This window comes from Neofelis nebulosa, chromosome 1, assembly GCF_028018385.1.
Source record: "Neofelis nebulosa isolate mNeoNeb1 chromosome 1, mNeoNeb1.pri, whole genome shotgun sequence".
Taxonomy (NCBI): Eukaryota; Metazoa; Chordata; class Mammalia; order Carnivora; family Felidae; genus Neofelis; species Neofelis nebulosa.
The window spans coordinates 98,843,019-98,869,467 of NC_080782.1; the positions used below are offsets into that span (position 1 = coordinate 98,843,019).

General features: G+C 42.7%; 1 protein-coding gene across 2 annotated transcripts in view; it reads right to left on the bottom strand.

Annotated features, from left to right (window-relative positions):
- Positions 1-22,425, bottom strand: part of PDE8B (phosphodiesterase 8B) — a 275,841-nt gene extending 253,416 nt beyond the window's left edge. For both annotated transcript variants that reach the window (XM_058729063.1, XM_058729062.1), the window contains exon 1: positions 22,299-22,425. In XM_058729063.1, coding sequence (XP_058585046.1) covers positions 22,299-22,334 — 36 coding nt within the window. In that variant the 5' untranslated portion in view covers positions 22,335-22,425. The remainder of the gene's footprint in view (positions 1-22,298) is intronic.
- Between the last annotated feature and the right edge of the window lie 4,024 nt (positions 22,426-26,449).

Consider the following 26,449-nt stretch of genomic DNA (forward strand, 5'->3'; position numbering starts at 1 on the left):
TGGTTCCACCATCCGTAAAGAAACTCTGGATTTACAAAACAAATCTATTGTCATACAAAATAAATTGGTGTCTGCCAAATTATTAAGTGTTGGCATTTTAAAAATAGTACACTGCCTGGGGGCGCCTAAGTGGCTCAGTTGGTTAAGCGTCCGACTTAGGCTCAGGTCATGATCTCATGGTTCTTGAGTTCCAGCCCCACATCGGGCTCTGTGCTGATGGCTCAGAGCCTGGAGCCTGCTTTGGATTCTGTGTCTCCCTCCCTCTCTGCCCCTCCCCTGCTCCTGCTCTGTCTCTCTCTGTCTCTCAAAAATAAATAAATGTTTAAAAAAAATAAAAAAAATAGTACACTGCCTGGCTTCATAAACACTCAAAGAGCACTTTGAGTTTTGGCATATTCAAAGTCAGGGTACAAATTACTCATTCATTATTTCAACCTGCCTTGAGATATACATAAAGCAAAGCACATTTATTTCTACATTAGTGTGTAATTTCCTGAATGTCTCTTGAGTAACAAAAAAAGGTCAGACCTCTAAGCAGGTCCTCCTCTGCCTGCATGCCCTTTGCTAGGCATACCATCTGCTCCAAAAGATTTCATTCCGGGATGTGAGGCCGAAGTCATCCATTCATTCATTAATTCACCAAATATTTACTGAGTGGCTACCATGTATCAGACACTAACTGGGTACTTGGAGAACAAGACAGAAACAGTCTCTTACATCTATGGAGTTTAGAATATTATGGAGGGTTGAAGGACAAACAACATAAGTCTCTGATAGTGGTGAAGCTTGTACAGAGATTTAAGATGTGCTGATGTGACAGAGAGACACTGGGGTAGGGTTCTGGACCTTTCCTCAGAGGAGATGGCATTTAAGTTAATATTCTCAGAAAACCTTATCAAAGGAGTATCATCCTTTTTCAACCATCCATCTGCCCATCTGCAGGGAGAACATCGTTTGAGTACCCACCACTGTGCCAGGCACTATGAGGGACACACAGAAGTAAAATCCTCAGTACGCACTCTCAGACAGTTCCACGGAGAACACAGACATACACACAGAGAAGTGTGTTAACACTTGCTTTGAAAAAATAATCCAAGCCCAGAGAGAAAGATCAGTGTGGGTGGAAGTGATGGTGAGGAGATGGGAGTGTGGCACTTGGAAGAAAGGGCAGCATTTGAATAAGTGGGAAAGAGGACAGTGCAGACAGGATAACGTGAGCAAAGACCTAGAGGTGGGAGGGCACACACACTGAATGCCTGCAGAACTATCAGTAGACTATTCAAAAGGTGGGTGGTGTAGGGGAAGGGAATAGCATTCTTTTGGCTGACAAGGTAGGCTATGACTGGGGAATCAAGTGCCAGATTAAGGAGTTTGGTAAAATCCTAGTCACTGGGAATCATTGAAGGTTTTCAGTAAGACTGTACCTTAAGAGTACTGTTTTACTTCAGTGAACCTGGTTGCATATTCAAGAAGAACTGGGGAAGGCCATCAGGAATAGGGATTAGTAAGGAGCTATAATAAGCCAGGAATGAGATAATAAGGACTGGTATGAACTGGATAGTGTCCCTCCCACCAATTTGTATGGTGGAGCCCTGACCTGCAATGTGACTATATTTGGAGACAGGGCCTTCAAGAAAGTAATTAAGGTTAAATGAGGTTATATGGGTGAGACCCAAATCCAGTAGAATTGGTGTCCTTAAGAAGAAGAAGAGACACCAGAGCTGGATCTCGCTCAAGTGCTCTCTCCTTCTCTACACACACACACACACACACACACACAGGGAGAGAGAGAGAGAGAAAGAGAGAGAGAGAAGGTTATGTGAGTACACAGTGGAAAGGCACCATCTGCTCCAGACCTGTGAGAAAATAATTTTATTTAAAACACCCAGTCTACAGTGTTTTGTTACGGTAGCCTAAGCAGACTGATACTAAGACATTGAGATGATGGAATTTCTAAGAATGGAAAAGAAGGGAAATTCCAGAGACCGTACTGAGAACGAATCCCTGGGACGAGGAGCCGACTGGATGAGGGGCCAGGGAGCCAGTGATATCAAAACCAATTCCAAAATTTCCAGCTTGGATATCAAGGTGCATATGAGAATGGGCAACACAACCAGGAAAAATAAATCTTGTTCATAAAAGGGATTCTTTACCAGGATTTGCACTCTCTGAGGTCCAGAATCTTGAGTCTAGAAACCAGAAAGTACACGCCCAACACCAGCACTGACATTTCGCCATCTTCAGGACGCAGCCAGAATGTGAGGGATGTGAGGCCTGGATCCTCTTCTGTGTTCACTGCTGGATCTCTAGCGGTTAAGATCCAGCGACAAGCAGATGTTCAATATTTGTTGGATGAATCATGGACTTTTATGAAGATGACAGATTTCTCTGCCTCCAGGTCCTCCACACAAACAAGCGCATGGCCCCACTTTCCCAGTGTGGCTAAGAAAACGGTCTCTTTGTCCAGACTTCCTTGGGCTTCCCTATGGCATGGTCTACACAGGGATAGGAGTTTCTTGCTTCATGTCTAGATTGCTAACTTCAGTCTTTTGATACTCCGTTTCAAGAACAGCTTTTGAGCCTAGGGATTTTACTTCTTAACTAGCTAAAGGTGCCTCAAGGCTGCAGCTCAGCCCGAGGGCCCAGCGTTAGCACCTTCTGTGGTTCTGATGTCTTAATCCTCTCCCTTTGGCTGCTAGGACTGTGAAAGAAGGTGTTCTAGAAGGCTTTTGGCAGAAAATCTCTTCCTTCTTGGAATTTGACATTTGCTTAGCAGCATGGCACTTCCCGTGTTACACCATTAAACATCTCCAAGGCAACAGTAGCTGGGGACATGACTGATTACATCTTCATACCTCATATGATGTGGCGTATAATAAATTAAGTCAGATATAGGAGACTTTCTGGGGTTCTCCACACCAGCTGCTGTTCAACTTTAACATACATCAGAATTATCTAAAATATAGATGGCAGAGCCTGAGAATTTACGATTCTAGCTAGTTCCCCAATGATGCTAATGCTACTGGTCCCAGGTCACATTTTGAAAACCACTGCTACACATAAAGATATTGAAAAACAAAAATAACAACCCAAAACCCCTCACCTGTGGTGTTTTATCTTCTGAGCATAATATAAGTTGTGCTAAAACCTGAATGTTGTTACACAAAAGAATGTTGCAAAGCACTATCATCCACAAATGTTTAAGAATTGTAAGGCTGTAGATCTCAAGTAGGTCCCTCCAACCCAGTGACTTCTAAGGACATGTATTCAATAGTCTTCACCCTTCCTGAGACACGGGAGTGGGAGTTGTTTCTAGAAGTAAACTGAATGTTTAAGTACACACCAGCAGACTGGGGTGCCTGGGGGGCTCAGTCAGTGGAGCGTCTGACTCTTGGCTTCCGCTCAGGTCATGATCTCACAGTTCGTGGGATTAAACCTGGCACCCAGCTCTGCACTGACGGTGCAGAGCCTGCCTGGGATTCTCTCTCTCCCTCTCTCTCTGTTCCTCCCCCGTGCGCACTCATTCTCTCTCTCAAAATAAACAAACACACTTTTAATACATATATACATACATGCATACATACCAGAACTACATAATTTTCAGTACAGTGACTTTCCTTTTCTTAATATATGGTGTTCAAGCCTAGGATGACAAAAATCCCCCTAACTTTTACAAACAGTAAATAAAGTTCCAGGAAGCAGAGGCCTGGGGAGTGAGAGAAGGAAGACAGTATGAATTCAAACCACTGTAAGTACACAAAGCAGATAAGATTATTTTCAGAACACTGGTTGAATGATAAAATAATAATAATAATAATAATGTCTACCAGTTGGGAGAAAGCTTACTATGTAACAGTCTTATATTTTACAGGTTTTATCTTTGTATAAAATCTCTGTATGTATGATATATCACCGGATGCTTCTCTTTTTTTTACCCTTTGGATATAAAAGCTCTCAACATCTCCTTTCTGTTTATATTAACCTGAACTCCCGCCTAGCATGGCTAAGTAATCATTTGCTTTCTCCTGAGCATGGAGCCATCAAACTTTTATAGGTTATAAAAATCCTACATAACCCTTTTATAAAAATATATGGCTAAGGCAATATATACTGCATTTCTCACTGAGATCTAGAAGATTAGGTTTAGAACCTTTTTAATGGGGGATTTTAAAAAATCACCAATATAAACATCAGGTTTAAAAGGTAAAAACAAACAAAGAAAAAAACATCCCTAGACTTTAGAAACTAAAGTGACATGTTATGAGAAATGTAGTATACGGATTGTCTCTTGTTGTTAAATTAAGAAATCAAGCCAGTATTTAAGATTTTCCTTCTCTTACACATTTGTGAAAGCTGGATCCCAGCCACAAAGTCCATACATTTATAAGGCTTGTTACGCATTAAACTACAGAAAGTTCTGTAAGAAATTCAAAGCCTAATACAATTCACATGGTATAAATGTCCACATTAATTGTATGTTTAAGATCTTCTATTTCTCCTGTATGTACAATGAGTATAAAACATATATAATAATGAGTTAGAGATGCCACATCTACAAGTAATCTCCATTGTTGGAAAATATAAGAAGCAAGCCTTGAATGGCCATTTTTAGAACTCCAGCTATGAGGGGCTTAAAAATTCCCCTGGGAAATGTCTGAGAGCCATTTCAGAGATTAAATACTATATCAAAAAGTTGTGTGAGTCCTAATTGGAGTGCGTGTAAGGGAATACAGATAGTTCTGCAATAATAAACGTAAACAATGCAGTGCAATTCTTCAAATTTATTTGAAAAATCCATAGCTTATTTTTTGAATTATGGAAGAAGAATGAAGAAAAAGGAACACAAAAAAAGCTCTGATTGTATCTTCAAAGTGAATATCATTTTGGGATGGCAACTTTTTGTATAGGATGATGAATAAGTATTTGTAGTATGGACTTATTTCTGGCCGTGATGAAGAAAATTGGACCAAAATTTACCTTCTTCCCATTAAGAACTAGAAAATCAGCTAAAATATATGAAACAACTATTTTCCGACATTGGACAATAGATAACTTAGAACTGTCAATCCTGAAAGAAGAGAAACAGATGAGTTATAAAATATTACCTCAGCTTTCACCCTGGAGGCACATTCCACACCTTGGAGTAGAGAAGAAATCCCAGGCAGAGTCCAGAGATTTTGCTGACTTGCAGTGAAAGAAATCAGAGTCTGGAAAGGTTTATGTGGCTAGAGTTTATAGGGCAGAGCTTCAGAGAGAGGAAGCTCCATATACAAGGCACACTGAGGAGCATTTGAAAGTTTAGTAAATACTAAGACACGCATGAATAGGGTGAAATTCCACAGACCAGGAAGAAAGTGACTGGAAAGCTGTAAGCTGAATAATTCACAGGGCTCACGAAGACCTAAGAGCCATCAAGTGTTCACCAGCCAGAGTGGAAAGTTCTTATTGAGCCAGTGAGTCATGACTTAATAGTAAGGTTAAAGAATACTTAGCGAAAAGACTACTCTAGACCTACCTTTGGAAGTCAGTCGCTTCAACGCCCATCTTCCACTCAGGTCATGATCTTGTGGTTTGTCAGTTCAAGCCCCACATTGGGCTCTGCACTGACAGCTCAGAGCCTGGAGCCTGTTTCATAGTCTGTGTGTCTCTCTCTGCACCTCCTGCCCTGTTGTGTTCTCACTCTTTCTCAAAAATAAATAAATAAACATTAAAGAAAAAAGTTTGAAAATAAGCCTTGAAAGGATCACAGTGAACCAAAATTAACTTGTCTCCCAGAACAAAATCCAATGTTCTTTAAAGAAAAGAAAAGTCTAAACACAACAATGCACCATTCAAAATGTCTAGTACACAATCAAAATTAGTAGGTATGCCAACAAGCAGAAAAATATGGCCAAAAATCCAGTGAAATATTAATAAATGTAAGTAGAAATAAGAATTAGCAGATAAGGACAATAACTATTAACCAAGTACTGAATGGAAAACATAGGCACTGTGAGAGGAGAAATGGAAGATTTTTAAAAAATGAATCAGATGGAGTCTCTAGAAATGAAAAAGACAAGTTCTGAAATTAAATTGTCACTGGTACAACTACGAGCATATTCAACATTGAAAAATAAAAGATCGGTAAAGTGGAAAACATGCTAATTAAAACTATTCAAATTAAAGCAAAGAGTGGAGGAGAAGACTAAAGAAAAATTAACAGAGCTTCAGTGATTCACAAATCTAAGAAATTCAGCAAATCTCAGGCAGGATAAGCCAAAGGCATACCATACCAAGACACAATATAATATAATTTCTGAAAACACTGATAAAAAGAAAATCTTAAAAGAGAAAAAGGATACAGTAAGTACAGAGAGGAGATAAGAATGACAGACTTTTCTCATAAGAAACTATGAAAGCCAGATTAAATGGAGAAAAATGTTTAAGATGAACTGTCAACATATATGCAGGAAAAATATCTTTCACAAAAGGAAGGTAAATGAAGACTTTTTCAGATAAACAAAAATTGAGAGGATTCATCAACAGTAATCATTCATTACCAGAAAAGTTCTAAAAATTTTTTTTTCTTTCTCTCTTTTTTTAAAAAAGTCCCCATGCCCAACATGGGGCTCAAACTCACAACCCTGAGATCAAGAGCCTCAGATTCTACCAACTGTGCCAGCCAGGTATCCCTGAAAATTCTTCAAGTGGAAGGAAAATGATACAAGTTAGAAATGTGACTATGTGGAAATGAATGAAAAGCATTAAAATGGTAAACAGGAAGGTATATATAAAGAGGCTTTATTCTTATTTTTATTTAAGCTTATTTATTTATTTTGAGAGAGAGAGAGAGAGTGAGACAGGGGCAGAGAGAGAGGGAGACAGAGAATCCCAAGCAGGTTCTGCACTGACAGTACACTGACTGTTCGATGCGGGGCTTTAACTCACAAACTGCCAGATCGTGACCTGAGCTGATGTCGGGTGCTTAACTGACCCAGCCACCCAAGTGCCCCTTTATTGCTTTTAAAAGATAATTAACTTCATAGCAAAAATAATAACAACATATTGTGGTATTTACAAAATATGTAGAGGTAAAATCAATGCCAAAAATAGCACAAAGGATGGGAAAGTGTACACAGAAGTAAAATGTAAGATTCTTACATCATACACAAAGGAATAGACAGATCAATGGAATAGTGTCTAGACAAAGACTCACAATTTTAGGGTCAATTAATTTTCAATCAAAGTGCCAAGACAATTCAATGGAGAAAGTACAGGCTTTTTTTTTTTTTTGTTAACAAATTGTGGTGAAAAGACTGGACATCCCTATGCTAAAACACAACAAACAATCCACAGCGCTTACCTTTCACCAACACAAAGATAACTTGAAATGAATCACAGAATTTAAAAAGCTAAAACAAAAAGACTTCTAGAAGTAAACTTAGGGGAAAATCTTTATGAACTTAGGTAGGCAAAGATTTCTTAGAAAGAATATAAAAGACATGAATCATGAAGGAAAACAAATTGATAAATTGGAATTTATCAAACTTTTAAGAGTCTGTTCCTTTAATGATAGCTTTCAGAAAATAAAAAGCCAAGCCACATGCTGGGAAAAATATAATATATTCAAAGACTCGTATCCAGACTACATGAAGAAGTCTTACAGTCAATAATCAGAAAACAACTCAATTAAAAATTGTGCCAAAAATCTGTAATAGACTCTTCACAATATAAGACACTGGAATGACTTGAAAGCACACACACACACACACACACACACACACAAACACCTCATCAACATTAGTAATCACTGAAAAGCAAATAAAACCACAATGAGATATCCCTATACAAGGTAATAGCTAAAATGCAAAACACAGGCTATATCAAGTGTTGACAAGGATGTTGAACAATTGGAATTTTCATACATTGCTGATGGAAATGTAAATTAGCACAATCACTTTTGGAAAATAGTCTGACAATTTCTTATTAAACATATGCATACCATACAACCATGAAATTTCATTCTAGGCATTCACCCAAGAGAAATGAAAACACATGCCCCAAAATTTGTCCATAGCAGTTTTTAAGTAACACCCCAAAAAATGGAAACAAGCCAATGTTCAGTAGCAGGTGAATAAATACATAGTGACACATACATAAAATGGAATAAATACTACTCAGTGATGAAATGTGACAAACTACTAATATAAACAGCAACAGGGAAATCTCAGGATCATTAAACTGGGTGGAAGAAGACAGACACAAAAGGGTAAATATATGATTTCACTGATACAAAACTAAAAAAGCTAAATCTTGGGGCACCTAGGTGGCTCAGTAGATTAAGCATCCAACTTTGGCTCAGGTGATGATCTCACGGTTCTTAAGCTCAAGCCCCGTGTCGGGCTATACGCTGACAGCTCAGAGCCTGAAGCCTGCTTTGGATTCTGTGTCTCCCTCTCTCTCTGCCCCTCCCCTGTTCGCACTCTGTCTCATTCCCTCTCAAAAGTAAACATTAAGAAAAATTGTAATTAAAGATTTAAAAAAAATTTTTTTAATAAAAAGCTAAATCTAGTTTATTGAAATAAAAAGATTAGTGGCTACTTAGGGACTGTGGTAGAGGCTGAGAATCAACTGGGAAGGAGCACAAGGGACAGGGTGATAAAATACATGGATATATCACATGATTATATACTTTGTTAAAACACACTAAAAGGCATACTTTAAAGGTGCATATTTTACACTAATAATGGAGCAGCAGAAAGAGAAATTAAGAAAACAATACCATTTATAATTTTACCAAAAATATTAAAATACGTAGGGATAAATTTAAATAAGAAGGTGAAAAAAAATCTGCCCTCTGAAAACTCTAAAACACTAATAAAAGAAATTAAAGATGATACAAACAAATGGAAAAATATTTCATGCTCATGGACTGTAAGAACAAATATTGTTAAAATGTCCATATTACCCAAAGCAATCTACCCATTTAATGCAATCCCTATCAAAATACCAACAGCATTTTTCACAGAACTAGAACAAGCAATCCTAAAAGTTGCACAAAAGAACTTGTATAGCCAAAGCAATCTTGAAAAAGAAAAACAAAGCTGGAAGTATCCCAATTCCAGATTTCAAATTATACTAAAAAGTTGTGGTGATCAAAACAGTATGGTACTGGCGCAAAAAGAGACACATAGATCAATAGAACAGAATAGAGAGCCAAGAAATAAACCCACAATTATATGGCCAATTCAACTTTGACAAAGGAGGCAAGAATATGCAATGGGAAAGAGGCAATCTTTTCAACAAATGGTGTTGGGAAAACTGAACAGCAACATGTCATAAAATGAAACCGAACCACTTTCTTACACCATACACAAATATAAATTCAAAATGGATTAAAGACCTAAATGTGAGACCTGAAACCACAAAAATTGTAGAAGAGAGTACAGGCAGTAATTTCTCTGACACTGGCTGTAGCAACTTTTTTCTAGATATGTCTTCTGAGGCAAGAGAAATAAAAGCAAAAATAAACTATTGGGACTACTTCAAAATAAAAAGCTTCTCTACAGTGAAGGAAACAATCAACAAAACTAAAAGGCAACCTACTGAATGGGTGAAGATATTTGTAAATGACATATTTGATAAAGGTTAGTACCTAAAATATATAAAGAAGTTCTAAAACTCAACACCCCAAAAAACAAATAATCCAATTAAAAATGGGCAGAAGAAATGAACAGACATTTCTCCAAAGAAGATATCCAGATAGCCAACAGACACATGAAAAGATGCTCATCATCACTCATCATCAGGGAAATGCAAATCAAAACTACAATGAGAGGGGCGCCTGGGTGGCGCAGTCGGTTAAGTGTCCGACTTCAGCCAGGTCACGATCTCGCGGTCCGTGAGTTCAAGCCCCGCGTCAGGCTCTGGGCCGATGGCTCGGAGCCTGGAGCCTGTTTCCGATTCTGTGTCTCCCTCTCTCTCTGCCCCTCCCCCGTTCATGCTCTGTCTCTCTCTGTCCCAAAAATAAATTAAAAAACGTTGGAAAAAAAAAAATTAAAAAAAAAAAAAAAAACTACAATGAGATATCATCTCACACCTGTCAGAATGGCTAAAATCAAAAACACAAGAAACAGTGAGTGATCGCAAAGATGTAAAGAAAAGGAACCCACTTGCACTGTCAGTGGGAATGCAAATTGGTGCAGCTATTGTGTAAAACTATATGGAGGTTCCTCAAAAAGTTAAAAATAGAACTACCCTACGATCCAGTAATTACATTACTATTTACTCAAAGAATACAAAAACATTAATTCAAAGAGATACATGTACCCCTGTGTTTATAGCAGCATTATTTACGATAGCCAAATTATGGAAGCAGCCCAAGGGTCCATCAATTCATGAATGGGTAAAGAAGATGTGATATATAGATATATAATGGAATATTATTCGGCCATAAAAAAGAATGAAATCTTGCCATTTGCAACGACAAAGATGCAGCAAGAGAGTATTATGCTAAGTGAAATAACTCAATCAGAGAAGTACAAATACCAAAAGATTTCACTCATATGTGGAATTTAAGAAACAAATGAGCAAAGGAGAAAAAATGAGAGAGAGAAAGATACAAACCAAGAAACAGACTCTTAACTATAGAGAAGAAACTGATGGTTACCAGAGGGGAGGGGAGTGGGGGGATGAGTAAAATAGGTGATGGGGATTAAGGAGAGCACTTGTGATGAGCACAGGGTGATGTATGGAATTGTTGAATCACTATATTGTATACCCAAAACTAATATAATACTCTATGTTGACCATACTGAAATTAAAAAACTTTTAAGGTATAGATTTTATTGTATATAAATAATAACTCAACAGCTTAAAAAAAAAACTTGCAGCATCTGCCTGAGGATATGAACTGAAGTGTGTCCCCCAAGATTCTTAGGTTGAAGCCTAAACCTCCAATGTGACTGTATTTGGAGATAGGGCCTTTAGAGAGGTAATTAAGATTAAACGTGGCCATAACAGCCTGTAGGACTGGCGTCCTTATACAAAGAGGAAATCACCATCGAGCTCTCTGTGAGCACACAGAGAAAACACCATGTGAGGACATAGTGAGAAGGCAGCCATCCACAAGCCATGAAAATGGGCCTCACAGAAACCAACCCTGAAGGCACCCTGATCTTGGGCTTCTAGCTTTCAGAACTGTGAGTAGATAGATATCTGGGTTTCAGTCGCCTAGCCTGTGATATTTTGTTATGGCAGCCTGGGCAGAATAACACACGTGAGCATCAAGCACCAGACAATGATACACTCATCGTTCCTTACTAATCATATTATTCTTGGGCCTATTATATCTTTAGCCCATTGAAGCTTTTCTAGAATGCGTACTGAGAGACTAGCAGTTGTTTTAAATCTGTAAAAGGTCTTGACCAACCGGTGGCCAACAAGTCAGATAGCTGGCTTGTATGTTAAACCAAACGTGATGATGAGAACACAACTTTTAGGCCCGCAAGAGCAACCATTGAACCCAGAGAGACATTTTGGGGGTCAACTAGGAGGAGGAAGATCGCAGCAGCATCTTGGTCACACCCCAATTGTGTGACAGATCCGATATTAGTGAAAGAATTGCTTTATCTTGGCTTTTGACTGTGCCTTATTTGGCACTGGCACCAAAACCATGGATTACGGGAGTCTCTCTCTTTTTTTCTCTACCATCTCATTTATTAGATAAATTTCTGCAAGCAATGATTCCATTGGTTCTCATCTTTCCACTGGTTATGGTTCAGTTAACCAGAGGAATAATTTTTAGCTCACAAACTATGATCCATCCTTCTCCTTTAAAGCTATTTTAGGGAAATTAACATCGGGTTATGAGGAAACACTTCTCGGGGGGAGGTGAGCCTTTATTTTGACCTTGGCTTATTGAGAAGAGCTCTTGCAGTCAACGTCCGGTCTTATATATCCCTTGAAGGTGTTCTCTTCCAGGAAAACCAAAGGGCAAGAACTAAGCCAGACCATCATCACTCCTGATATCAACCCAGGTCACCAGAGTCAATCATGAAGAATTCCAAAGAATAAAAACAGACAGGGGCCAGGTGGCAAGGATCAAAAACAGATGGTGAAAACTGATACCGTGTTAGTGCTGCAAAGAGATATGAGAGATATTCTAAAGTTATCTTAGGGTCTTTCTCACGCCATGCCCCATCTGTCTGCAAATCCTATTAATTCCACTTAAAAAGTAATCCAGAATCAGACCATCATTCATCTTCACTGATATCATATTGGTCTAAGCCATCACATCTCTCACCTGGATTATTGTGATGCCTCCTAGCAGATTCTCTTGCTTCATCCTGGCTCCCTTCAGGCTACTCTCAATGCTACAGCCAACAGGGGTGTTCCGCCCACAACTGAAGTCAGATTCCATCACTTGCATCTCGCTACGTCTTTATAGCAGACAACAAGGCCCTCAGCTGTCTGGCCTCCATGACCTCCCTGACTTTAGTGTCTACTGTCCTCCCCTTGCTTGTGTCCTCCTTGCCACACTGGTCTCCTCGCTGCAAGTTTAACTTATGGACATGCTCTTTCCGGGCCTTTCTACCTGCTATTCTTCCTACTTGGAATGTGCTTCCCAATTATCCATATGGCTCACTCCCTACTTCCTTCAGGCCTTGGCTCAAATGTTCCCTTTCCCAGGGAGGCCTCCTCTGACCACCCTATCTAATTAGGAAACATTCCCCCCCATCCTGGGGAGTCCTTATTGACCCTCCTGCTTTATCTTTCTCCCTATCTTTCTCTACTTTCTCCCTAGCACATACCACCAAATGACCTTCTTTCTCTCTGTTTTTCATTCTTTACCATCTCCTCACACCGGAGGTAAGCTCCAACAAGAGAAAACTGGGTCTGTTTGGCACATGCTGGATGCTCAGTAGTTACCTGCATGAACAGTGGAAACCTACTCCTTCCATAGATGAGAAGTCACAGGGAAGAAGTGACCACCCTCACTGTCTTCAAACTCCTCTGCCGCTCACAGCTCTTACTGACCTCCAGACAGAGACAGAGAAAAGTCCTGCAGACCAAGCATGTGCCCCTAAACATAGGGCTTAGGGAAGGAACAGAAAGACCAGCTATACTTAGGCCAGCGTTAGAGGCCATCTAGGTATGTGAGGCAGGCGTGGGCCCATTATGCAGTGAGTGGTCTCTGAGCCCCTCCCCTCCCTCCACCTGACAGCTACACTCTCCACCAGGGCTTCTCACCAGGGGACTGACCAAACTGTTACATCACGCCAAGATATTGATTCTCTCAACCCGCAGGTCACCCATGCAGGGCCTTGACCAGATCCCAAGTCTTGTCCACTGACTCCAGTATCTCAGACAACAACGCCGTTGTCCTCTGTGCGCTGTGATGCAACTAGATTGGGAAACACCGCTTGACCCTTTATCCACGCAGCCTTCCCCCTCTACTCCTTCCCCTACCTTCTCCCGCCTTCCTGCTATTTTCCTCTTGTGCAATCCCTGCAGCCATAGAATCGTGTCTGCTGCTGCAGAGACCAGTGGGTGAGGTATAGCCTTTCTGGCAGAATTTTTTCCCACAACGAGTGATAGCACGTTGAGAACTCCAGTGCAAGCCACATTAAAAGATACGAAATGCCCTTCCTTAGACAGAAAAGCCTGATCGCAGATGGTGAAAACACTTCAGTGGCCACTCTCCCTCTAAAAATGCTATTCTGGGATAAAACTAAGTTCTTCGTTGAAACATGAAAACACGCATTGTAGAATGATGCTCTTCAGGCAGAAATGATGTCCAATGGGCTGTGTGACAAAGATGCTTGCAGTATATATGCCCTTTGTCAACATTATGCATCTCAATCTTGTGACTACCATTCCATCACCAGCCAGGACAGAATTTAGAACTCCTAAACCTTCCAAAGCACTCTGAGGTTACTAAGAGGACCTCCTGTGCTGATTTCAGAACAGAGGGAATCTGATGAAAGCTACCTGAGGAATTTAATTTCCTCTTTATATTCCATTCCATTGCAAGGAAGATGGTTTTAAATTTTCTTTTAAAAAAAAATGCTAAATGGAACTAGAAAACAGATCCTAAAAACGTAGAGAAATCATTTGTTTTCGTATTATTTAATCAGCCATGGCTAATTGTACATATGTTCAACCGTAAGGAATTCACGCAAGGTGGTAATACATTTATTACGTTCCTTTCCTCACAATGTCCCGACCACTTTCTTCGTTTTCTGTAGTTTTCTTAGTTTTCCGTAGATCTCACCCAGGAGGAATAATACTTACAATGGAGGATACGAGCTGACCATGTGTGTTGGATGACTACATTTTCATCCACTTACATCTCCATTTAATTTTCTTAGTCATCTAGGGAAAATGAGAAACTCATTCAAAAATCAAAACCAGGGCAGAGACTGTAGTGAGGCAAGCAAAGCAGGAGGCTGCAACATTTAAGGAGGTGCTCTGACCCCACACTTGGGGGCCTCCTTAAGTTTCCCACTCTAGGCTCTAAGTTTCCCACTCTTGAGGCATGCATTCTCTGGGTCCTGCAAGTGACCTATCTCACCAATCTGGACAGTGGGGTCAGACAACACCTGGGTCAGGGATGTGCACTTTGTGCAGGCAAGGCACCTAGGTTCCAGTCTCCTCCTCGTTGCTTTTGCCACATTTCACCAAACTAAGACACTACTGATTATACAAAACACCATCACTTTATGTATCACCAAGAAAAAGATGCTGCCCATTAAACTATGACATAATGGTCTAATGACAGTCCCATAAGTTGCAAGAATTCATCCCACTAACCTCTCACAGCTTCGGATTTTTTCATCTACACTGACAGATTAGTCAATTTCTCCTGCCATCAGCTTAGTTACTTGACATGTAATCCTCCTGCACATATCTCAAAAACAAAACATAAATCTAGCTTTATGTACTTGCGGGTATCTTTTCTTTGTTAAAGGCCTTTGGCTGCTACTTAAAAAAAAAAAAAAAAAAAAAAAAGAACACCAAAACTAAAATTGCGTCATCCTCCAAAGACAAATATTTGCTTTATCAATATCAAATTTATACCCCGTTCTCTATTTCCTTGACTCTCTGTGTAACTGTGTAAACAATAATTTCTTGGTTTCAGTGCTGAATCACAGTATAACCTTTTTGAAGTCATCTCAATCAGCAATTAAGCTCAACACATGGATTATCAACAATGTACCCACCTCGACTGAGAAGGTGAAAATATCAGAAGTTAAAACTGAGTAAATACATCCACGAGATGACAAGTACATCACAACCACTGCCTGGCCAACAGCAATTTACAAGGGGCCACCCCTTCCCCTCCCACCTCCCAGCAGTGGTGGTCACAGATTCAGACTGGTAATCAAGAGACTTGGCTTTAATCCAACACTGCCTTTACTTGGCTTTATAGTAGCAAGCAGGATAGAAAATGCAGCGTGCACAGTGTCTGCTATCTCGTAGGAAGGCTGGCAACTACCCACGAAGCAGAGTGTTGGCCTCCTCGCACCACAAGGGGGATGCACACGGTTGCTAGGGATGAGGTACATGGCTCACCTTGACCCAGAAAAGCTACTGCCCTGGTTACCTACTGGCTTGTTTACTACTCCAGTACTGGAGACCCAAGGCTATATGACAGCTCCACGCTCTCCCACTCCTGATACAGGAATCTAGAGTTTCCCAAAATCAAGACAGAATCATCCATGCCAGGTATAGAGCAACCCACACTCTCTTATGTTTCCAAGGGAAAGATGCTGTCAGAAGGAAAGTTGGCGGCTGTCTTTCTAGGCCTAACGCTCAGCTGCTATTGACTGAAAAACACACCCTGATTCTGGGGGCATTCGAACGGGAAAGGGAACGTCTCAGAAAAACTCAAGTGCTGCCTTTACATATTACTTTAACTGCCAACCCTACTTGCCTCAACTGAAATGGAGAGAATGATTTTAAGGGCTACTTAGGAGGATAGTCTCTTGCGTTCCTTTTCAGGTCACGGATCTAACTGTGAACCTAAGACTTAAATGTGTGGGAGCTCCTGGAGTTATAAAATGGTCATGCGATGACTCTCCACGAAGGTGTACACGCCTCCGAGCAGGGCCTGGAAGCCCTGGCAGCTCAAGCAGCGGAGCCTCTGGGTGGTCTGTGCCCCTAGGGTGCAGGCCGGGGCACAGTACACTGCGCCCCAATGGCTCCAGGAGCTTCTGAAGTTGCAAATAATAAAGGGCATCATCCTGACCCCCTAGTATATGCCAGGCACTCTATATTTATTATCTCATTTAACTGGCACACTAGCCCTGTGAGTTAAGTACTGCTCTTCCCCTTTTACAGATGAGGAAATATTGCTGATGAGGGGTAGAGCTGGGATTAGAACTCAGACAACTTCAGGAGTCACACTTTCTTTTTTTATGTTTATTTATTTATGTTGAAGGAGAGAGGGAGAGAGCAAGTAGCTGCCAGCAGGGGAGGGGCAGAAAGAGAGGACAGAGGGAATCTGAAGCAGGCTCCAGACTCAGAGTGGAGCCAGACTCGGGGCTCGTTCCCAAAACCGTGAGATCCCAATCTGAACCGAAATCAAAGTCAGACACTTAACCGGCTGAGCCGTCCCAAGGATTCACGCTCATCCTGTCTCACCTACAGTCTCTGTCTCATGTTAGACCCAGTGCCATTTGTAAAAGGTGACTTGATGCGAGTAGTGACCACTTGAAAATAACACCCAAGGAAATGAGAACACAACACTTTTCTTGGTCAATAGGGGAGGATGAGATGTGGAGAGAAGGCCCTGGGATGTGGCTTCGGAAACACCCTGACCTCCTTGAATAAAAACAGGGTGACTATACCTCAGTAGGGGCCACATACTAAGACAATGAATTATAGGCTGAATCATGTCTCCCCAAATTCTTAGGCTGAATTCCTAGCCCCCTCCCCACTGTAGAATGTAACTGTATTTGGATTGGGCCTTTAAAGAGGTCATTAACATTAAATGAGGTCATTAGGGTGGATCCCAGTCCAGAATGACTGAGGCCTTGATAAAAAGAGGTTAGGGACAAAGACACAGAGAGGAGATCACGTGAAGATGCAGGGAAAAGATGGTGAAGGGGAGCAGGATGTGCTACCCCAAAATATGCCTCTTTAGCATAAGGATTATTTTGAGCTGATTATCATTTAAGGAACTGCAGACACAAAAGAAGCTCTGAAAACAGAGTAGAAGTTAGCCTTTTGTAAGGGAAATTTACATTAGAAAGGGATCTTGTACCAGGAAGAGAGCTATTACCAGAGATAACTTTTCCCCTGAAAGACTTATCTCTAGGGCAGGGCAACCTTTGTTTACCAAACATTCGCTCTTCACACCTTCCCAAGAACTGCCTTTTCCCCTTAGAAATCCCAAACCCCTTTCCCCTTCCTTAGCTCAGGATGATATATAAACTGCAATCAAGTTGCTGCCTTTTGAGTCTCATAGCTCTGTGGGGCTCCTGGATGTGCATAAGTATATGTACCCAATTAAAACTTGTTTTTCTGGTGCGCCTGAGTGGCTCAGTTGGTTGAGCATCTGACTTCAGCTCAGGTCATGATCTCACGGTTTGTGAGTTCGAGCCCCCCGAGTCAGTCTCTCTGCTGACAGCTTGAAGCCTGGAGCCTGCTTCAGAATCTGTGATTCTGCGTCTCCCTCTCTCTCTGCCCCTCCCCTGCTCATGCTCTCTCTCTTTCTCAAAAATAAACATTGAAAAAAGAATTTTTTTTAATAAATAAACAAAAATTTGTTTTTCTGCTGTTGATCTGTTTTTTACTTTGGGGGGCAGGGCCTTAGCCAGGAACCTAGAAGGATAGAGGGAAAATTACATTTCCTTCTCTACAGTAGCCATTTACAAACCAAAAAGAGAGGCCCTCAGAAGAAATGAATTCTGCTGACATCTTGATCTAGGACCTCTGGCCTTCAGAACTGTGAGAAAATAAACTTCTGTTGTATAAGCCACCAGGCTGTGATACTTTGTTGTGAAAGCCCCAGCAAACTAATGCACAATGCTATGCATTTACCACGTCATTTCCTCTTTCTGGACATCAGAGAACAACTTTTTCTAGCCTCCCTGCGTTGGGGTGAGGTCCTTGTAACTACCTGTGACCAAAAGACCATAAATAAAAGAGATATGCTTCATTCCTAGGCTGAGGCATTTAAGGGCAGGTGTTAACCACTCATGGTCCTTCCTCCTTCTCGACTGCCGTAGGACAGCAGGGCCTTCATGTTCTAGATACTGCAATTACAAGATGGCTGAGCTTCTGTCAGCCTGGCTCCCTCAGTGACTGTGTGGAGCAGGGTACTCTGCTAACCTGCTTTGGATATATAATATAAGAAATAAACTTTTTTTTTTTTTAAGCCACGGAGGTTTCAGGGTTAACTTGTGACTGCAGCATAGCCTAGCCTCCCCTCGCATACACATCTGCCCCAGAAAAGATGGGACTACCAGAAACATATTTCAGGACTTCATGTGCCACTAGGTGAAACCATATTGAACTTCTGGTTTTGTAGATAAAAATGCTCACATATGAACAATTGCATTTGTTCAACCTCTAATTGTACATATTTGCAGAAGCAACCTTAAAACCAGTAAGTTTTACCACCTCTAGTTTACAAATGATATGTCCGAGACCCATTCAGATTCAGTGATTCGCCAAAAGCCCAGAAACATGTTAGTGGAAGAAATGGACTGCAAACCAGAAATTATATTTCTTTTTCTGAAGGCAAGTTGGCAATATCTATTAAAAAGTACATATCAAATGGTAACCATGTTCTTTTGCATAGCAATTCCCCACTTCCTAGGAATTGATCCACCAGAAATATCTGAACAGATGTGCAGAAATATATAAATAAGAAGATACACTATGCTAGCGACTGTATGTGATTGTGAAAATTTTGAAATAATCCAGGTGCCCAGTCAAAGGGAATTGGTAAAATAAATTATGGTTCATCCATATGCACTCAGATCTACATAGTTAAAAAAGAGTTCAACCTTTTTGTCCACATGAAGTGCATCCAAGACACCCAAGTCATATTATAGAAGCATATTGATAAAAAGCAGAAAAAGAAAACTAAATTGGGATGCCTGCGTGGCTCAGTCAGTTAATCATCTGACTTCGGCTCAGGTCATGATCTCCTGGCTGGCGGGTTTGAGCCCCACATCAGGCTCTGTGCTGATAGCTCAGAGCCTGGAGCCTGCTTCAGATTCTGTGTCTTCCCCTCTCTCCGCCCCTCCCCTGCTCACACTCTGTGTCTGTCTTTCAAAAATTAATAAATGTTAAAAAAAATTTTTTTAAATAAATTAGCACTCATAAAAGATTTATTGATTTCCATGCACTGAGGTGTATAAAGTGCCTGACATTTATTTAGTAGCCACTTTTTGCCTTCCCAACCTTCTCTCTGTTGCATTTTGATTGAATCATTGCAAATAAACCCAAGTAGGTGGTCCAACTCTACCTACCAGCTGTGTAATGTCAGGCAAGAAGTTTAGTTCTCACACCTATGAACTGAAAGAAATAATAGCACTTCCTCCAGAAGGTGTTGGTAGGATGACCTTATACTGTGTACATAAGGTGCTCAGAACAACGCTTGGCACACAAGTGCTTAATAGACATTCACCATTATGGTAATGGTGATGATGATGATACTCATCTCTGGAAACTGAAGAAACAAGGTTTCTTGCAGCCTGTGTTGTATTTACTTCTGCTTTTTTCTCTCTTAAAAAATTATCTAGTAAGAAAACATAATAAATCATTCTGCTTATTTCCCTTGCTGAAATTAAATAAAAAGGCAATGCTTTTGTTTGTTTTTTTTTTTTTAATTTTTTTTTTTCAACGTTTTTTATTTATTTTTGGGACAGAGAGAGACAGAGCATGAACAGGGGAGGGGCAGAGAGAGAGGGAGACACAGAATCGGAAACAGGCTCCAGGCTCCGAGCCATCAGCCCAGAGCCTGACGCGGGGCTCGAACTCACGGACCGCGAGATCGTGACCTGGCTGAAGTCGGACGCTTAACCGACTACGCCACCCAGGCGCCCCTAAAAAGGCAATGCTTTTGAAAGCAGGGCTTATCCCAATAAACTCTAGTAACGTTAGGTATTCCAATACTTAATGTGGCTTCTAAAGACAATTTCATTACTTCATTACCCAACCGATAAACTGCTTTTCTGGAGTTCATAACAATGGAGTCATTCATAAATAAAGTGTTTATCAGAGAAAACCTGAAGTACCTCCACTAGCTATACAGCACACTCACCCTCTTCTACCGCAGGATCAACTTGGGGCTTCTGCTCTACTCATTTCTGTAACACCCTGCTTGTGGCAAGGATCTTTCAAATGCACAGAAAGAACCTTTTATGTAACCACACACTAACTTCAACAGGACTCTCTATTTGAGGTCCTTCGCAGTGCACTCTAAGTATTAACTCGACCAACCAGGCTTATTTCCACAGACCTTAAGCCTGAAAGATTTGTGTGGCTCTATAAACAGACTGGAATTAAAATTCAATTCACCCACCGTTCTGATCCAGTATCCTTTCAATCCATGCAGTCTCTGTGGAACCAAGTATAATGAAGAAGGCAAAAATCTAGGCTATCTAAGCTTGACAAATTTTGACTACAGTGGACCCCAGGATTGAAGGTTCTTTTTCAGTGTTTTGCAGTAGCAGAGGCCCAGATTTTGTGTGGCCCGCCCAAAAGTGTCACAGCTGGTCAGTGGTACAGCTAGGGCCAGAACCCAAGGACTGGCTTCCCAATGAATTCTCTTTCCGCTGCTGCAGACTATCATTCTTCCGTTTTTGCTTCTTGGAAAACCAAGCAAAGTTAAAATAGCTCATTCGAGGTCAGAGGGGCAGTCAACCAGAACTGGCAATGCCAGCAGGCAGATTATAAAATCCTAGAGGGAAGGTCCTCTGCACTTCACCTACCCCCACCGGCCCTATGTAAATGTTTTTGTTGTCTCCCAACACAGCTTGGAGGAAGTTTCTCTTCTAGGTGAGTACTAGGTGTTTAACTTCAGGTTCTGACACACGTGTCTGTTACCGACAGAATAGGCAGCACGCCACCCCTCCCCCCACACACACACACCGCCCCAGTGCCTTAAAGTGGCAGCTGGCAAAAGTTTCGGAGGCAGATGCCCACCACTGAACTGCAGTGGTCGTGCAGTCCTAGCAACTCGCCGCCTGCCACTCGCCCATAGCAACTATTCAGCGACCTTTTATTTTTCCCCCTGGAGTTGGTAACTTGGAGACTGCAAACTGGTGTCAGATTGAGCCGGAAGCAGAATGGATGGGCACGGCTAGTCTTGAGGGTACAGGAGAGCCCGTTGCAGATTTTAGACCACTAGCCAAGCCTCATCTTCCGCAACAGTCCGGGGACCCGTGTCTACTTGATTCTGGTAACTAAGTGCACTCGGGTGACGCTCGGGCGCCCAGCAGAACGCCCACAAGTTCAGAATGGCAGCTTGCGGATGCAGCTTCCCCCTTGGACGAAACGCTCCTCCCTGACCTGCAGGCTGTCCTCACCCGCGCTTTCCTATGCCCTACGGCGTGAGAGCCTCCTTTGCACCCACGTTCCATCTCCCCCACCAGAGGCGGGTGGTTTAAACCTCACACTCAGTCTGTGTGCCCGGCGAGCGCTGTCCGGGGAGCTGCGCACGCAGGTGGGAGCCGGTCTCCGGGATCAAGGAGTCCGGGACCCAGAGCGAGAGAGCGGAGGCTTCCCGCCCCTGGACGCCTCCTCTTGCCCCCCGCCCTCCAGCTGGGGCTGGCGGCGGTTCGCTGCCCGGGCAGGGGAGCAGCTACAGCAGGAAAGCAGGGACGCCGCGGCGGCGCAGAGAGGCGTGGGCAGCTCGGGGTGCAGCGGGAACCCGTGGCCCCCGCCCGGCGTCCGTAGCCCTGGCTCGGGCTAACCCCAGGGAGAGAGGCGCGGCGGCTGCGCAGCGCCATCCCCGCAGGGCCGGCTGCTGCTGGTGGGCGACGGTTAGCCCTCGGAATTATGAGCCGGGCGGCTACACCGGACGCTCCAGGTGCTCCCCTCCTGGGAAGCAAGAAGGCACTGGGGCACCGCGACACGCAGAGACCGAGGGGAAGAAGAAACACCCCTCCTCAGCCGCGAGGGTGTCCGAGAGGGGCTTCGGGCGGCAGCTCTGGCCTGGTGCCCGCGCACTGTGCGCGCACAACCCGCTCGCCGCCCGGCCCCCGCGCCCGCGGCGCGGGGGGTGGGGACGAGGCGGTCTCGGACGACGCAGGGCGCTGTGCCCGCGGGACGTGCGGACCCCGCGCAGGGGGGCTCACCTGGCCGGCGCTCGGCGGGCAGCGCGTCTGCTCCATGCGAGCGGCGGGCACGCGGCTGCCGCACGCCGCACCCCGCGCCTCGCGCCCACGGGAAGGGTCCGGGCGTTCCGAGGGACTCTGGCCCCGAGCCTGAGCCTCTTAGAGCTTTCACTCCCCAGGCACGTCCCGAGGCCGGCGGGTGCCTGGGTCCTAGCGCCCCTCCAGGGGTGTGGAGCCCCGACTTCGAGCCCGCTTAGCGCTCCCCTAACTACTCGGCTCCCCTTCAGCGCCTCCCCCGCCCCTCGAGAGAAGTCGGGTCTCGCTGGAGCTGCCCAACCTGGGGCTGCTGGAGACTCGGGGTTCGGGCACAGAGCTTTCTCCTTATCGTGCCCACCCGCCTCCACTCTTCTTAAGTCTCTTACCCCCAAGAAAACGCTGAAGGATCAGGTTTGCCTCATTCCTCAATTCAAATTCGTATACGTTATTTTTAAAAGACTGAAAAGTCAGAGACATTAGTCATTATTAATACCTAAAATATAGCATATATAATAAAGATCATTCGCCCTCAGAGTGAAGAACTTTTGTATTCGAATGATTGTGTAAACGATACCCTATTGTGTACGTGTTGTGGGGGGTGGGGGCAGGTAGGATTATCCCTGTCTTAGTGCAGACAATTTACCAACTGTGATGTGAGTCAAGCCAAAGGTGCTGCCACCCTTTCTGCTCCACCCCGCCTCCCAACTCCAAAACTGAAGAGCTGGAATCAAAGTCTGGGCAGATACTACTATGAAGCTTGCAGACAATTTTTTAAAGTAATAAATTGTACCTAATTAAATGCCTCAGCTGTAAATAAGCCTGGCTTATTGCTTGTAGTAATTACCGCGCCTGCCCCACACCTGGCTCCTTCAAGTTGGAGGGATTTCTAACAAAGACCTAGAGAGCATTTGCAAAGACCTTTCCTTTTTCCCTGCCCACAGGGCTGAGTCGGTCCAGTTAAAACCAAGATCAACAACAGCAGTCTTTTCCTGCTGACTTTCTCATCCAGAGAGGCTGATGAGATTTCTAAAGGCAGACAAGGAAAATAAATCCTATGAAACTAGTCCATAGGACATGGAGAGAGACAAAGAGAAACATTATTACTTTGTTGTTAGCCATAATCTCTACACACCAACAATCAGGCATGGCAGATGTATGAATATAGACTTTATAGTCTCTTCCTAAGGAGCTCAAAGTATTTTCCCTCAAAAGCACTCCTCTCTGTACAGGCAGACTCTAATATGGCCACTGTTTATCGCCGTCTCCTCGTGTCCATGCATTTATAGAATACCCTCCCCCTGAGTGTGGAGGAACCCTGTGACTTGCTTCCTACCCATAGCATATGGTGACAGGATATCACTTCAGTGATTATGTTACATAGCCTTGCTAGGAGAGGAGACTCTTCCTTGCTGGCTCTGATAAAGCAGAGAGTCATGTTGAAGAGGCCCATGTGGCAAGGAACTGAGGGGGCCTCTGGCCAAGAGCCAGTAGGAAACTCAGTCCCCTAGTCCAGAAGACTAAAAGTAACTAAGTCCTGCCAGTAACCAGGACAGCTTGAAAGAGCACCCTTTCCTAGTCAAACCTTGAGATGAGATTATAGCCCCAGCTAACACAGAGGTCCCAATAAAGCCATGCTCAGACTTCTGACCCACAGAAGCTGTGAGGTAATGCGGGTTGTTTCAAGCCACTAAATGTATGTGTTATGCACAATTGCAACTAATACACTTCCTCCTTCCAAAGATGAAAAAAGGAGGCAAAAGAGGAGGCAAAAGGTAGAAGGGCTAAGGTCATTTAAATTGGCAGCAAAATCCATCATTATGTCACACTCATAGCCTTTTCGGGCCCTGTAAAGACAAGGAAAAGCAAAGCAGCAAAGACATCAGGAGGTAAAAGGGCAAGTTCAGACTGAGATTTGGTGGGGGTAGAGCAACAGAAGAACGTAAGAAGTCTGAGACAAAAATAACCCAGCCAGCGAAAAGACAGTTTGGAAAACGCAGGGTAAACTGACCCGAGCAAAAAATACAGATGTTTTGAGAAAGTAAAGCAAGTAGATTAAAAGAAAAACAAAAAAGAGAAAAATAGCAACAAAGAGACAATGAGGAAAGGCAAAGACACTGAATGCTCTGAATCCCTTTTCTGATTATCTATAAAGGAAAAAATGAAAGCTATATTTTCTCCTGTAAATGTGGGGATTTCCCAAAAGAGCTGCTCAAGAAGTCCTAGCTGGCTATCTGCACACAGCACAGGCCTGTGGCAGCCAGCAGGTTGTCTATGGTTCCCAAGATATTGCATAAAATCAGTGTCTCAAAACTATTAGCCAGGGTTCTGAGGGCTTGCACCTATTTATTAGATTTTAAGTGTCTTTGAATACCTCGTGTTTAAAACTTTTCTCTTCAATCCCTGTGATAATACGGCACAATTGAGCCCAAACATAACCCCCTGGGCACTTCCTGTCATGCACCTTGAAGGGTATTGTGGAGTAGTGTATAATTTTCAAAGAGAGGAAGAGAAGGAGGGGGAAGAGAGGGAAGAAGGGAGGAAGAAAAAGAAAAGAAAGAAGGAAGGAGGGGGAAAGACAGGAGGCAGAAAGAGCAGAAAAGGGAACTGAAATAAAGGAAAGAAAGAAAAAAGATAAGGGGAAAAAATAAAAGAAACCAAAGGCACAGAGTTCCCAGTCTACAGAGATGCACCATTTAGGGTCCTTTGAACATGTCATTGGTCATTCGTTGAAGACTGAAGATGTTGATGTTGCTGACAAGCTAGTGCTTCTGTGATTGCCACAATACAAAAGACCAGAACAATCAAGTGCTACCAGTGTTGAGTCATTTCTGGAAGAATGAAGTCTATGGTTTACCTTCCGTGATCATCAATGTCACTGGCAATACATGTATTAAACTCCTTTTGTAACTCTTCTATCTAGCTGGCATAGCATTATCCCATTGCCACTATCCCTATCCTGAACCAAGGGAATACACAAACAGTACCTAACTGTGCTCCTGACAACAGAGGAACAGATTTTGAGAGGACACTTGAGGTCACCTGTGGCCTCCCTCATTCTAATCTATGAGTAGTTTCAGCATCCTAGCCCGTTTTTCCTCATCAGATTGAAATCTCACACAAATTCAACCAAAGCTACTCTGAGGAAACCAAACACATCTCCTACATAATTCTAGTCCAGACATTCTCCAGCCTGGATCCCTGCCCTCAGGATGGCTCAAGACAGAAAGAGAGAGGAAAAGCAAATTATCACATGGATGGGCATTAGCCCTGTGGTCTGGAATTACAAATTTGCAAAGATTAAATGTAGACTCGGAAGTTCAGTGTTATCAGTAAAATATCACTTATTATTATTATTTTTTTTTTAATTTATTTTTTATTTTTTAATATATGAAATTTACTGTCAAATTGGTTTCCATACAACACCCAGTGCTCATCCCAAAAGGTGCCCTCCTCAATACCCATCACCCACCCTGCCCTCCTTCCCACCCCCCATCAACCCTCAGTTTGTTCTCAGTTTTTAACAGTCTCTTATGCTTTGGCTCTCTCCCACTCTAACCTCTTTTTTTTTTTTTTCCCTTCCCCTCCCCCATGGGTTTCTGTTACGTTTTCACTTATTATTATTTATTACCAGGGGGTCATAAACAATAACAATAAGAGCCTTGCACTTGTATCTGAGGAGAGGCCACATTGTCAAGTAGCTGCCACACATTTAGGTGTGTTTGAGAGCCAAGCCTCTCCCACTCTTCATTGATACTTATACCACACCCAACATATCTATCATCTATCTATCTATCTATCTATCTATCATCTATCTACCGAGGTGTTTCTTTTTTTTTAATTTTTTTTTTTTTTGAGAGAGAGAGAGACAGACAGACAGAGCATGAGCAGAGGAGAGGCAGAGAGACAGGGAGACACAGAATCTGAAGCAGGCTGCAGGCTCTGAGCTGTCAGTGCAGAGCCCAACACGGGGCTTGAACCCACAAACTGTGAGATCATGACCTGAGCCAAAGTCAGACGTTTAACTGACTGAGCCACCCAGGCGCCCCCTGCTACCGAGATATTTCTTTTTTTTTTTTTCTTTTTTAAAATTTACATGCAAATTAGTTAGCATATAGTGCAACAATGATTTCAGGAGT